This window comes from Pleurodeles waltl, chromosome 3_1, assembly GCF_031143425.1.
Source record: "Pleurodeles waltl isolate 20211129_DDA chromosome 3_1, aPleWal1.hap1.20221129, whole genome shotgun sequence".
NCBI classification, from domain to species: Eukaryota; Metazoa; Chordata; class Amphibia; order Caudata; family Salamandridae; genus Pleurodeles; species Pleurodeles waltl.
Window position 1 is genome coordinate 1967376890 of NC_090440.1, and position 14977 is coordinate 1967391866.

A 14977-nucleotide genomic window follows, 5' to 3' on the forward strand; every position below is an offset into this window, starting at 1 on the left:
CCAAGCAGATCTGTATATACACTCCTCACTTTATCAGATAGGGAGAGAAATTCCAACTATATGCCATCGCTGCTGTCGCTGCAGCACGTCGCAATGACACTGACCCAGTCTTCGTGTTCCTGCGGAGTTTGAGCTAGAGACCTCATTCCAAGGTATCGAGGGTTGGAGGCCCTTCTCATGGACATGGCATTGGCAGATTGAGGTTTAACATATCTAGCTCTCTTCTAGGTTAGGGGTTAGGGCGACATGCTAGGGTATTAGGACATATCGAAACATCATGATATCGAATGATATTGCAAGATGGTGGGGGGTTTTGTGTTAATGACTCTTGTATTTACCATTCTGTTCCTTGCACTGTTCATTATCCTTATCATTGCAGCCCATGCAACTTATCGCAGATTACAGTTTTGATGAAATAAATATTATTGAAACTTTACTGCATCTTCTTCATTTCCTGTGTGTGATTGAGACATGTTGTTAATGTGAGAAAGGGGTAATCTCCATTTAACCACAACACTCTCTGAGATGTCCCGCTTTTGAGTCCATTCGTAAAGGCTGCCACAAATCACCTTTAACCAGTTGGGGATTTTGGTGAGGTGCTGCTAGTGAGCCGGGACGACAGTTGTGTTTTGTTGTAGGATTGGCATAGTCACCTACAAACATAAGTACTACCATCCTTAAACCAGCAGTCTTGCCTAGACCAAGAGTCCAACTACGACATACTTTTTTAAACAGAAAGCACCCTGCTGTATCATCTACCTGCATAGTAGCTGAGTGCTCAGTTTTGAGTACTAAAATGACACTGAGTATTGTCAACGATCCTTTTTTATGGAACATTGGGGCTGCAACCTCAGCGGCAGCCTTAGGCTTGCTCCCAGAAGCCATCAAGGGGGTTGGCAGGTGGAAATCTAAAGCTTTAAGTGCTATATCTGTCCTCACTTAGGGACTCATTTACAAGCCCCTAGCACCACCGGAGAGTTACTTTCAGCGACACTTCAGTGGCACTATGCCTTTTTCCAAATTTCTAAGGCAGCGCTAAGCCACTTTGTATGGCATAATGCTGCCTTGTAGATATGGGCCCCTGGGTGCAGTTTTCTGCGGCAGAGGGGCATGCAATGGGTGTTGCTGTGGGTGTTTCCACGCAACACCCATTGCTTTTCACACTGCCCCAGATTTACAAGAAATAGTAAACCTGAGGCAGCACCAAAACATAACCCCAGTGATGGCATTTGAGTGGAGCAACGAAGAGAAATACTTTTATTTCCCCTTGTTTTTGCTTTATCTATGTGTGCTACATTGTTTAGCACACATAGAAAGAGCGAAATGCCATTATTGATTGTTTATGTGCAGGAAGGTGTCTCTTCCTGCACATAAACAATCATTAAATAATGATGATTTGCTACTTCTGTGTGCTGCATTCTTCAAATCTATAAAACTCTTCAGTAAATTCAGCTCTAATTACTTAACTGTTAATGATCTTCATAGTTTTTTTTATTTGAACCGCAGTTTGGTTGAGGTCTTATTTCATGTCCTTTCAGAGTGGATGAAGTAAACTGGACCACCTGGAACACCAATCTGGGTATAATCAATGAGGACCCAGGGGAATGTGATGGGATTAAACGTACACTCAGTGCCAGTGTACGACCTTCCAGAGGTGAGGAAAGAGGGGAATATACAGTTTTCTTTTTTGTCCTTTCCGAAAGATTTTTTTCATTCTTTTTTGTTCATGCCAATATGTGCCTGAAATTAAATGAAAATGTTTCTCTTTTCTTTTCGGTGTAGTGGTATTGATGTGATTGCAGTTAGAGCAAGAAGTGGTTCCAAGGAGTCTCCTGACATAAAGCCTAGCTAGCCTCCCTTTGTCTCTGCACAAGGAAAAATCTAAAGGCAGAAACAGGATGCTACTGGTCACCTCTCAAAGATGGCCGCCATTGCATCGCCATGCTAGCTTCCCATGCTGACTCATCATTATCAATTCTGCTGCACATTTCACATTTTGCACTGTAATGGTGTTAGCACATAAGGGACCAAATGTGAAAAAGAGCTACTGTAAAACATTCCAAGCTTCAGGTGATACCTCTGATAGCAAAAACTTCCTAATTGCTCTTGGACTACGTAAAGACATACATAAAGTATATTTATATTGTTGATCATGAAGATGGTTTGGCATCATATGGGTGGACAATTGTGGAGTTTTAATAGCGAACAATTTCTAGATAGATTTTTTGTTCTTAAATGAAGTATTTCTATTTTATTTTAAATAGCATTTGTGACTGTGAATGTACGTTTTTAAAGTTGTGTAATCACCCTCTCCTAGTTAAGAATGTCTTGTGAATGCCACCCCTGTCTTAAGATGTTGACTAGACTTAGTTCAATAAAGCTGCAGTTTAAAAGGGTTTATTCTTGATATCTCTCAATACATTTGTTCAGTTCACTCAACCAGCCTTCATTTAAAAAAACGCGTTAGGGTGCAAGGAATGTTAGTGCATTCATAGGCTACCATTAGGGTATGTCTAAAAATGGTGTAACAGAGCTTATCAGTGTATGTTTGCTGTTCTAGAAAAATACATGGGGGACAAGTTTGAGGCAAGTTCAAGAGCACAAAATGTAAGTAAGTCTTGGTGCATCCAGGAATGGAGGAATAGGATTTACTGGAAAGTAAGCATTTGATGATAGAAGCTGCAAGACGAAAAAAGTTTCCATACCTTCGTACTTGGCTGAACAGTATGCCTGCAACCTAAGGTTGATAACAGAAGAGGCTGCATGAGAATGGCTAATGTGCTGCAGGAGAGACAAAGTGCATACAGTAGAAAAAGAGTATACAGAAGAAGGTCACACCATGCTTTCTCAGTTATACTTAACAGCACCTTCCCTATATACATTGCAGGGAAAAGTTGGCGAAATCTGGTTCCGTATGTAAGAGACTTAAACCACCGAGCAAAGGCAGAAACACTACAGGAGGAAGTCGATTTAAACCCTGAGCTATCAACTTCTGAGCCAGACGACAACACAGCACAGATGGCCCACCTCGCTAAGACGGTGTAAACATATTGTATTTGCCAACAATCTGAAGATCGAGGCAACATGTCCATCTTTTGCTTGACCCAAGTTTATTGGCTGTCACTTAGGCTTTTTACTCAAGTGATCTGGAATTCTGAGAGTTGTGCATCTAAACATTGCTGTTCTAAATTTTCCTTTGATGCAATGCCTTTTTTTTTTTTTTTCGTATGGATCCCCACATAAATGCTTATCAATTTACTGAAAATGTAAGAGGCAAGCAGACTTTCGGAAAATAAAAGAACCTCACTTTTTAATTGTTTGCCTCTACAACCCATACAATTATTGATTTCAGGCCTTGTTTCTTATTGCAGTGCTGGCAGGTCAGAACATTGTAAATAGCTGTATCATGCTGAGCCGGTGAACTTGGCATAGTAGCAAGAGGAGGATTTATAACCTACCAGGTGCTAACTTGTGATGCAGGCTTTTAAAAGCAAGAGGTTTGTTTGTGGGGTTCCAGTAGATTATGTCTTTCATGTACACTAGTGGTTCCCAACATTTTGACTTCTGTGGACCTCCACTTTCTCATCACTGGAATCTGGGGATCCCCACTGAAGCATTACTGGAATCCAAGGACCCCCCCTCCCTCTGAGTCATTACCGGAAGTGGCGGATGCGGGCCTAAACAGTGTTGATGATTTGAAATGCAAAACAATGCACAAATAATACAGAAACAAGCATTCATGAAACACATGCACCGATGATAACACATTTTTTAATTTGCAAAGAAATATAAATAAAATAAAAATGTAATTTTAATAGGAAGGTTGGAACTTTTCTAATTTCAATTTAAACCACACATTGTCCATACTATATTCTGAGGATACCAATTTAATTTTTAGCTTTCAATTACAAATTCCTTGACATTTACAGTGTGTTTTAAAATGTTCAATTGTATATTTAGCCATTTTACGTATATACACTTAATTAATCTGTTAAAAAATGTTAAATTTTCCAAGCAGTCTCAAACCCTCTGAGGAGGCTTTGCGGATCCCCAGGGATCACCATACCACAGGTTGGGAACCACTGATGTACACTGTTTAGCATTTTCAGCTACCAATGAACCATGTCTGGTGAACATCCTTCATTTTTCTGCATAACATCAATAATGCCCATCTTGTTTATCAAGGCATCAGTTCAATGTCACATTTTGGAAAACACCATAAAGATGTTATGTTGTAATTGTATTTCTTCCATGTAATTCAAACATAGAGACTTAAACAGCAGTAGCCATTTTTACATTTTGGCGCAGCACATCATTAGTGTCAGAAGACTAATAGTGTCTGGAGTTAGAAGCATCACATTTTTCATCTTTGCTGAAAGAGTGCTTCATGACGACTTGCCCAGGGTGGAAACAGAGTGCACTGATACTTGTATATGAGTTTTCATAATGCCGGCTTCTGACTGGCTGATTTATTTATCTCAGAAAAATAGCAATCTTAAAACAGTGCCTTTTCTTATGGACTGCACCATTCATTCGTGAAAAACGGAACACTGGTGGAAAGTGTCAGACATTTTAGTTTTGTGATCTGAATAAACTGCGACAGTTGTGAAAATTATACTCCCAACGCTCTCTGCCATAAAGATGTATGTATCTATCATTATGCTACATCATTGTACTATTATTAACAAACCTGTAAAACTGAAAATATTGAGACATTCTAAAAGATAAAAATGAATCCTTGAACAAATGCTTTTGTCTCTTAATTCTGGCGAGGAAACAAGGTGTTGTTGTACTCATAGACAATCAGGTGATTGGAAATATATATTAGATTGGAGAGTGTGATAATCTTGCATTGGACTGGGAGCTATTTCAAGTTCTTATTGGTTGGAACAACACAAGGCTTCGTATGCTGAACCAGTATTATTTGCTGCCTTTGGTCAGCAGACAAGTGTGAAACGCAACTTTCAATATTAGAAACTGTTACGTGAGAGTACTAATTAGCATAATTGATGACATCACAGAACGCGACATCACAGGAAGAGTCAACACAGGAAGCAAGTTTGCAAACTGTGCAATCGACTTTGACCGCTTTTCGCCTCCTTACAGATCCTCTCCTCAAACGATGTAAAGCTAAATTAAGCAAAAACCACATCAAATACAAATGCTCTTTAGGCACCATGAGCATTATTCTGCTTTCAAAAGTGTTAGAAACGGAAGCATTTCAGTAACAAAATCACAGTGGTAAGAAAATCAGTAAAAGTGAGAGCTTATTGAATTTATAGACTTATGGCTGCATACATCTTCTTGGGAGGATTCAACTCTTACCTTGTTTAATGTATGACATCCATTTGCTTTGCTAGTAAATTGCTGTGAAAAGAAAGATATGAACATTCAATGTATGTGTAGCAGGTCAGCATACACATTAGAACATTTTACTAAGCCAAGCATCCATGACACTACATTGTTGCCTCCCTATACTAGGTTTCGAACATAAACTACCTAGATGCATGACAACTGAGTGTGCACTGTTAAAAAAGTGTTTTACTGCAGTGTGTTTCTGAAGTTGAGCTGCAATTCATCTGTGTCTCAGTGAAAACCTTGCAGAAGTCAAGGTCTACTTTGTTTTCTTTGTCAATCTAATTATAATCATTAGTGTGTTTACCAGCTCCCTATCTACTGTTTGTTAATCCCTTTGCTGCTAAGCATTTTCTCCCCCTGTGCTAAGCCTTTTTTGGGTATTTGGGGTAGTTCGCACTTAACCCCATAACCTTTTGCCCACATAAGCTATCCACACCAAATTTGCGTCCTTTTTCCCAAAATACAGGATTTTTTGTGGGGGAAATGGGAAGAAAATGTTGCAGAAGAAAGCATCTGTTGTTTTCCCTGCAAATGACACCAACAAAGAGTTTGCAGTGCTAAAATTACCACATTCCCAGCTTTCAAAATCCGGCAGCCCGGAATAAAAAAACACACTTTTCAACACAGTTTTGGCATTTTACTGTGACATATTCCATTTTTCCTATTTTGTGTGCTTTCAACTCCCTAATATTTAGTGACAGAAATGGGTGTGAAACCAATGGTGGATCCCAGAAAGCTATACATTATTGAAAAGCAGGCAAAATTCAGAATTAAGCAAGGGGTCATTTTTCTAGATTCTTCAAGGTTTTCTTATAGAAAGTAACAATTGAAATAAAAATAAACTGAAATTGAGTTGAAAAAAACAGCCATTTCTGTCTACGTTTTCAGGTGTAACGTTTTCCAGCTATGGCAGATTTTCAAAAGCAATATACCGTTACGTCTGCAGGACTCTTCTGGTTGTGGAGATATATAGGGCTTGTAGGTTCTTTAAGAACCCGAGGTACTCAGAGCAAATAAATGAACTGCACCTTGTAATGGGTTTTCATTGTATACTGGGTAGACAGCAATTCATTCGGTAAAAAATAGGTATAAAAAAAACTACGTTTTTCCAAAATAGGCACAAGATATGGAGTTTAGAAGCAGTGGTTATTTTGCACATCTCTGAATTTGTGGGTACTCATACTAGCACGTGAATTAGAGGGCATTTCTCAAAATGACCTCTTTATTATGCACTGTCTTACATTTGGAAGGTGCAAATGCAGAGAAAGACAATTGGTAATAACACTTATTCTGCTATTCTGTGTTCCCCCAAGTCTCCCGATAAAAATAGTACCTCACTTGTGTGGGTAGGCCTAATGTCCGCAACAGGAAACACCCCAAAATGCAATATCGGCACATCCCATTTTTCCACTGAAAACTGACAGTTTTTTGCAATATGCTTAGCTATGGATTTTGGGCCCTAGCTCAGTCAGCACCTAGAGAAACGTAGCACACCTGTACATTTTTCAAACCTAGACACCTAGGGGAATCGAGGATGGGGAGTCTTGAATGGCTCTTGCCACATCTGTCTACTCAGAATCCCTGTCAATCCTCAAAATTTGTCTAAAAACAAATTCCCCTCACATTTCTGTGAAGCAGAGTTCAGGAATCTGATGGGTCACACAAACATCCTTCCACCCAGCATTCCTCTAAGTCTCCCATTAAAAATGGTACCTCACTTTACCCCATTTGTCTACCCAGAATCCCGTGCAAACCTCAAAAGTTGTCTAAAAAACACAGTTTACACACATTTCTGTGAGGGAAAGTTAGGAGAGCCACAAATTTCCTACCACTCAGTGTTCCCCTTGGGCTCTTGAAAAAATTAATGCCTCACTTGTGTAGATGGGCAAAGTGCCTATGACAGGGAAGGGCCAAAAACATGTAGAGATTGAGGGAACACCAAAGAGTGTTCATAACCGCAGTGTTTCATTACGTTTTTTTGGCTGACTCTGCTTTTCGCACTCACACAAGTGAAGGTTCATTTTTATCAGGAGACTAAGGGGTACACTGGACAGTAGGACATTTGTTGTTTATGTCTGTTTCTGGAACAATATGGCACAGAAATGCAAGGAAGATGTATGACTTTAGTCACACTTTAAGGTTTGAAGGGCATTGTGGGGAAAGAAACTTGTTGGGATCCATGAGCGGCACACCACCCTCTACTCCTCTGAGTGTCTACTTTTCAAACATATCTAGAGTTGGTAAATTTTGCATATACAAGAAGCAAGCACAGTACCAAGTTTCTTACTTCTTTGATGTCCCAAACACTCAAATTGTAAAAAAAAAACATCCTTAGGTTTTGTTAAAACGACCCCTTGCCCACCAACCTAGTTGTTGGCAGGCTTCATCATTGGTTTCTCACCCAAGACACCTAGCATGTCAGGGGTGTGCTTTGATCCCTGATTACAGCGGTGCAGGTTTTTCCATGAGTTGAAGTCCCAACTGAGAGGAGAAGTGCAATAAAAACATACTGTTTGTATTTGGCACAAGGGTGAGTGATGGTTCAATATATAAAATTTTATTAGCAAGAGATTTCACAAAAATGAAACACACTATTAATATTTGAAAGGTCAAACAATTGAACCAATGACTCACTGCTTGTGAGCTCTAAAGCTGCAACAAGGCACCAACCGCTTTACAGGCCATTCACATTCCTTTTATACGTGGCACACACAAGACCATTCACACTGCCATCTGTGGGCCCAGTACATTACAACATTCACAACAAGAGACAATGTAGAGACAATATGCACCCGGGCAGAGAAAGACAGAAAAGACAATTATTGCTGCACAACCATATATTCATCAAGTACACATACATACTGGTTGGATTTGGCACAAGGGTGAGTGATGGTTCAATATATAAAATGTTATTAACAAGAATGAAATGCATGGCTAAAAATTGAAAGGTCAAAAAGCTGGACTAATGACTCACAGCTCGTGAGCTGTTAAGCGTCAACAAGGCACTAACTGCTTTACAGTCCATTCACACACCACCTTTCATATGTGACACACGCAAGACCATTCACACTGCCAGCCACGGGCACAGCACATTAAAACATTCCCAACAAGGGACAATGTAGAGACAATATACACCCTGGCAGAGAAAAACAGAAAAGGCAATTATTACTGCACACCCATATATTCATCAAGTACACACACATACTGGTTGGATTTGGCACGAAGGTGAGTGATGGTTCGATATAAAAACATTTATTAACAAAAGATTTCACAAAAATGAAATGCATGGGTAATAATTGAAAGGTCAAAAAGCTGAGCCAATGACTCTCAGCTCGTGAGCTGTAAAGCTGCATCAGGGCACCAACCGCTTTACAGTCCTTTCACACACCTTTCATACATGACACACACAGGACCATTCACGCCTCCTGCCGTGGGTCCAGCACATTACAACACTCACATCAACAGAGAGCGCCATTCAAGGGCCTGACACATCAATCACACCATCTGACAGAGTGTGTGGACAGAGGTTTGGCTAGCAGTGTGTGTACTGACCAGCAGCAAGTCACTACTCACACACTGCCAGCCAAGCACCAGCTAACACACACGGCAAGCCAAGGCCAGTCCAAATACAATACCAGCAAAATGCTGGCTCACTGCCAGTAAAGTGCAAACCCACACAGATAACCAGCAAAGCGCCACTCAACACACATTGCAGGCCAAGCACCAGTCCAAGCACACCAGCAGCCAAGCACCAGTCCATGCACACCGCCATCAAATTTTTTTTAACAAAAAAGAAAACACAAACTAATTGTAAGTAAATACAAAACTACAAATACAAAAGCTCTAACTAAATACATGACACTAATGCCAACTGTGAAACTGACCAAAAACTATAAAACAATATAGAACAGGCAGTTCACTTTTACGCTCACAGTAGCTCCAAAAAATTATTATGGGTGTGGTACATTCTGAAACAAGTTAGACGGGCAGTCAGGCCACTACATACAACTCTCCTTCCATGCACCTCTTTGAATACAGACTCTATATCTCCTACCGGGAAAGTATTTTTTGGACCTGGGAGGGATGTGATCAGGAAAGTGGCTATCTTTCAATCTAGCCACATCCTCCACCACTCCAACTCTAGGAAAACTTGCCTGTTCCACTACAACACAGCTGTTTATTACAGACTCCTGAAACTGAACAACTGTCACCTTGGACTCTGGAGAACAATCCGTGCATACATCAAAAGCATTTAGGGCCATATTTATACTTTTTGACGCAAAAATGCGCTAACGCAGTTTTGCGGCAAAAAAATTAGCGCCGGCTAACGCCATTCTGAAGCGCCATGCGGGCGCCGTATTTATTGAATGGCGTTAGCCGGCGTTAGCCGACCGGCGCTGCCAGGTGTGCGTGAAAAAAAACGACGTACACCAGGCAGCGCCGGCGTAGGGAAAAATGGCGTTTGGGCGTCCCAAAATGGGGCAAGTCAGGCTGAGGCAAAAAAATCGTCTTAACCCGATTTGCGCCATTTTTTTTGGGCGCCCAGACGCCATTAACATGACTCCTGTCTTAGCAAAGACAGGAGTCATGCCCCCTTGCCCAATGGCCATGCCCAGGTGACTTATGTCCCCTGGGCATGGTCATTGGGCATAGTGGCATGTAGGGGGGCACAAATCAGGCCCCCCTATGCCACAATTTTTTTTTACAAAAATACTTACCACAACTTACCTTTTCTTCCCTGGGATGGGTCCCTCCATCCTTGGGTGTCCTCCTGGGGTGGGCAAGGGTGGCAGGGGGTGTCCCTGGGGGCAGGGGAGGGCACCTCTGGGCTCATTCTGAGCCCACAGGTCCCTTAACGCCTGCCCTGACCCAGGCGTTAAAAAGAGGCGCAAATGCGGGGTTTTTTGCCCCGCCCACTCCCGGGCGTCATTTTTGCCCGGGAGTATAAATACCACGCACATGCCTGGGAGTCATTTTTTAAGACGGGAACGCCTACCTTGCATCTCATTAACGCAAGGAAGGTGTTCACGCAAAAAAATGACGCTAACTCCATGAACTTTGGCGCTAGACGCGTCTAACGCCAAAGTATAAATATGGAGTTAGTTTTGTGTCGAAAAAAACGACGCAAATTCGGCGCAAACGGAGTATAAATATGCCCCTAAAGGTTGCTAAGTGGAATAAATGGATAGCCAACTACTTATACAAAATGCAAGCCTTACGAACAGCAGTGTAAGGTTCCAACTTCTGATCTACTGTATCTACACCACCCATGTGCTTATTATAGTTTAAAATACACACTGGTTTGTGCACTTCAGCAACCTGACCCCAAACAGTCACAGGTGAAGTACTTTCATCATGGATGGCCATCAGCAGGTAGACATCTCTACTATCTGCAAATTCCACAGCTAGAAACTTCTTACTACGCAGAGCACCGCACTGCCCCTCTCAAGTTTTATTTTTACAAACAAGCTCTCTTGGGTAACTTTTACAGTGAGAGCAGATTGTGCCACAAGCAACAATGTCCACTGTGACCAATTCCCTGAACAATTGCACACCAGTGTAGAAGGTATCTACAAATAAATGGTGACCTTTGTGAAAAAGTTCTCTACCAAGTTTCCACACAATCTTCTCACTAACTCCCAAAGTGGTTGGACAACCAGGGGGTCAAAACTGTAATCCCTACGAGTGTACACACAGATATTGTAGACATATCCATTCCTACTCTCAGATAGCATATACATCTTAATTCCATAATGTGCCCTCTTGCCAGGAATGTACTGCTTAAAAAACAAATGGCCCTTGAACAGGGCCAGAGACTCGTCAACAGCTATTTCTGTTCCTGAAACATAGATCTCTAAAAAATGATCTACAAAGTGATAAAGGACAGACAGATACTTAAAAAGATAGTCACATTCAGGGTGACCTTGTAGCAATGTTAAAGCATTATCAACAAAATGCAGCATCAGAATCAGAAGCAAATACCGATCACGACTCATTGTTGGAGGAAATATAGCCGTTGCCGTCAAGGGATTATTAGGCCATCATGAAGACAGCGATGGATTCCTTATGAAGCCCATCAAAAAAGTTAAACCCAAGAAATTCTTCAGCTCATCAAGATTTGTTGGCGTCCACGGGTAGCTCTAGAGTGGAGCTTAAGTCTGGCATCCAAATTAGTCTGCTCAACAATCTCATCCAAAAATACATCGTCCATAAACAACTAAAAGAAATTTATAGGAAAAAAGTTTTCAGTATTCACTCTACACCCTGTGACACCAATAAAGGCAGGCAACACCAGCTGCACCATGTTTGGGTCAACCCAGGCTTCAGCTCTTCCAATGGGAAGTCTTTCAGCCCCAGTCTGCAATTTAGATGCGTCTGGCTGCACTACTGGCACATCAGTGTCCTCTTCTAAAATAGTCACCTCCTCCACACTGAGTGTGGTTTTATCATCAGATGATTCCTTTTAGACAATACACTTACTGCCAGAATCTTAAACTTCCTCCTCTTCCTAAGGTGCAGAGTCAGTCTCATAATCATGGTCAGAGGAAGATTAAAAAAGCATACCAACAGTCTGCTGAGTGGTTATCTTGTCTCTGACCCTCCAAAATCCGACAGTTCTGAATCTACAACTGGAATCTGTCAGAAGGACTGCTGAGCTGCCCAGAGGACTCATCTGGACTGCTTTTCTAGAAGGACTGCTATCCTACTTGTTACACTGCTGCCTGCTGGCCCCTGACTCTGCTGGAAGGACTCTGCCTTCCTCCACAACTGCTCTCCAAGGGCTTGGATTGAGCTTGCCTCCCTTTCTGAAGTCTCAGGGCCAACAAAGACTTCATCTACCATCTCCTAGCTCGCTCACTGACTTCAGCGGCTCCAGAACCGATTCCTCTGTCCGACGCTGCACTGTTGCCTGCTCCGTGGTCTCCCTGAACGCATCAACCATGGCCTGCAACTTAAGCCCAACACCACCGCAATGCCACTGAAGTCTTGAGGTGATCCTGACACTGCAAAGTCAATACATAGGCCCTCATTCTGACCCTGGCGGTCAAAGACCGCCAGGGCGGAGGACCGCGGGAGCACCGCCGACAGGCCGGCGGTGCTCCAATGGGGATTCCGACCGCGGCGGTAAAGCCGCGGTCGGACCGGCACCACTGGCGGGCTCCCGCCAGTGTACCGCCGCCCCATTGAATCCTCCACGGCGGCGCAGCTTGCTGCACCGCCGCGGGGATTCCGACCCCCCCTACCGCCATCCAGATCCCGGCGGTCCGACCGCCGGGATCCGGATGGCGGTAGGGGGGGTCGCGGGGCCCCTGGGGGCCCCTGCAGTGCCCATGCCACTGGCATGGGCATTGCAGGGGCCCCCGTAAGAGGGCCCCTACATGTATTTCACTGTCTGCTGCGCAGACAGTGAAATACGCGACGGGTGCAACTGCACCCGTCGCACAGCTTCCACTCCGCCGGCTCGATTCCGAGCCGGCTTCATCGTGGAAGCCTCTTTCCCGCTGGGCTGGCGGGCGGTCTGAAGGCGACCGCCCGCCAGCCCAGCGGGAAAGTCAGAATTACCGCCGCGGTCTTTCGACCGCGGAACGGTAACCTGACGGCGGGACTTTAGCGGGCGGCCTCCGCCGCCCGCCAAGGTCAGAATGAGGGCCATAGTGTCTTGACCTGCTTGACTCATTGACCCCGCCGGGTCACAAGGAACCAATGCTTCGCCACCGACACCACATCACCTTCCCTGCAACCGGACGGAAAAGATGCCTCATCTCCCCTGAGCAGCAATAAGGAACCGACACCTCATCTCCAGCGGTGCGGAAACGACAGTGCAGCAGCCCCAGCGACACCTCATCTCCCCAGCTCAGTGCTACCTCTTTGTTTCATCGTTTACCAAAGGCACTGTTCCTGGAGTCTGTGTGACTCATTGACTGGCCCGCACTCCCCTGTGAGTGGCGCCAGCCTGCTGTCATATTTTTACTTGTGTACATTGGATTCTTGACATTTTAGTCTTATTTTATTCAGATAAATGTTATCTTTTTTCCAAAACAGGGTGAGCACAGGATACTTTAAGTTGTGTAGTGATTTGTGTAGTGACTTACCCTGACTAGGATTGTGGTCCCTACTTGGACAAGGGTATATACCTCTGCCAACTAGAGATCCAATTTCTAACAATGACATCTTGATCTCCTCCTTTTCTGTTCCAGAAAATGAAAAACACATCAGAACTGTCTTGCAAAGATTAAAGGAAGTAAATTATTTGCCAAGTTTGAAAAGTGTGAATTCTATGTCACTTCTGTTTCTTTCCTAAGATATGTGCTGTCAGCACAGGGAATCAGCATGGACTCACAGAAAGTGGTGGCTGTTACTCAGTGGAAATCTCCACATTCAATTAAGAAATGCAGAGCTTCCTGTGATTTACTCATTTTACTGATGCGTCTTTAATCATTTTTCTACTTTAGCTTCTCCGACTACTCTGTTGCTGCATAAGGGTGTGCAGTTTCAATGGAAAAAGGATGCAAAAAGAAGGTTTTCAACAACTTAAGGCAGCTTTCACTAGCCTGTCTATCCTACAACATCCAGATCCCACCCAACAATTCATTGTAGAAGCAGATTCATCTCTGATAGTAGTGGGGGGAGTGTAATCACAAACTTAACAAAACTGGCAACTTACACCCTGTTGCATTCTTTTCCTATAAATTGAGTCCTGCAAATCAGAATTGCTCAGTTGGGGATAGGGAATAGTTGTCTAAAAAAAGGCCTCTGATGACTGATGTCATTATTTGGTGAGTGCTCTCCGTACTGTTAGTATCTTGACGGATCACAGAAATCTGAAGTTTTTGAAGTCTGCATGTGCACTGTCCATGCGACAATTAAGCTGGACACAATTGTTTTGCAATTTTGACTTTGGTATACAGTTTCAATCTGGTAGGCAACATGGAAAGGCCAAGGTTTTCTCACACTTGGAGTATGATGTTTTAGAAATGCCAAATGAATATCCACCTATATTTCCAAGTGATTGAATTCTAGGGGCTCTTTACTCAGAAGAACTGTTCACGCACAAAGTGTTACAAGCACAGAAATCAAAAGAATCTGAAGCGATTGCTCACACACATAATGGGGAAAAGGTACATGATTTAATATATTTTCAGGGGGTTCCCTTATTCCCACAGTCTCTTTGCAACAACAAGCCTTTGAATGGTGTCACTCAAATATGCCCACTTGACATCCATGAGAAAAGAAAACTCTAGACCTGCTTAAGAGATATTTCTGGTGGCCTACCCTTCCGATGGACACTAAACAGTACATACAGAAATGCAGCATATGTGCACAAAGGAAAAGCTTTCATCAGGCACCTACAGGGTTATTAACACCTTTACTCACTCCTCCTGCTCCTTGGCGTACTATTTCTATGGATGTCATTGTGGAACTACCAAAAACTGAGCAAGGTTATACCACCATTTTAGTTGTTGTGGATCAGTTAACTGAAATGTCCATTTTATCCCCAGGAAAGGGGTACCTAACTCTAAAGAGTTGTCTACTGTATTTTTACAGAACATTGTACGGCTTCATATACTTCCATCTGTCATTGTTTCTGATCTGGGTTCTCAATTTGCCACTAAGTTCT

The 14977-nt window shown here is 42.8% G+C and overlaps 1 protein-coding gene across 1 annotated transcript in view; it reads left to right on the top strand.

Annotated features, from left to right (window-relative positions):
- Window positions 1-3218, top strand: part of LOC138283491 (transient receptor potential cation channel subfamily V member 1-like) — a 366031-nt gene extending 362813 nt beyond the window's left edge. The window contains exons 14-15 of the mRNA XM_069221435.1: window positions 1539-1654; window positions 2888-3218. Coding sequence (XP_069077536.1) covers window positions 1539-1654; window positions 2888-3045 — 274 coding nt within the window. The 3' untranslated portion in view covers window positions 3046-3218. The remainder of the gene's footprint in view (window positions 1-1538; window positions 1655-2887) is intronic.
- Window positions 3219-14977: the final 11759 nt, after the last annotated feature.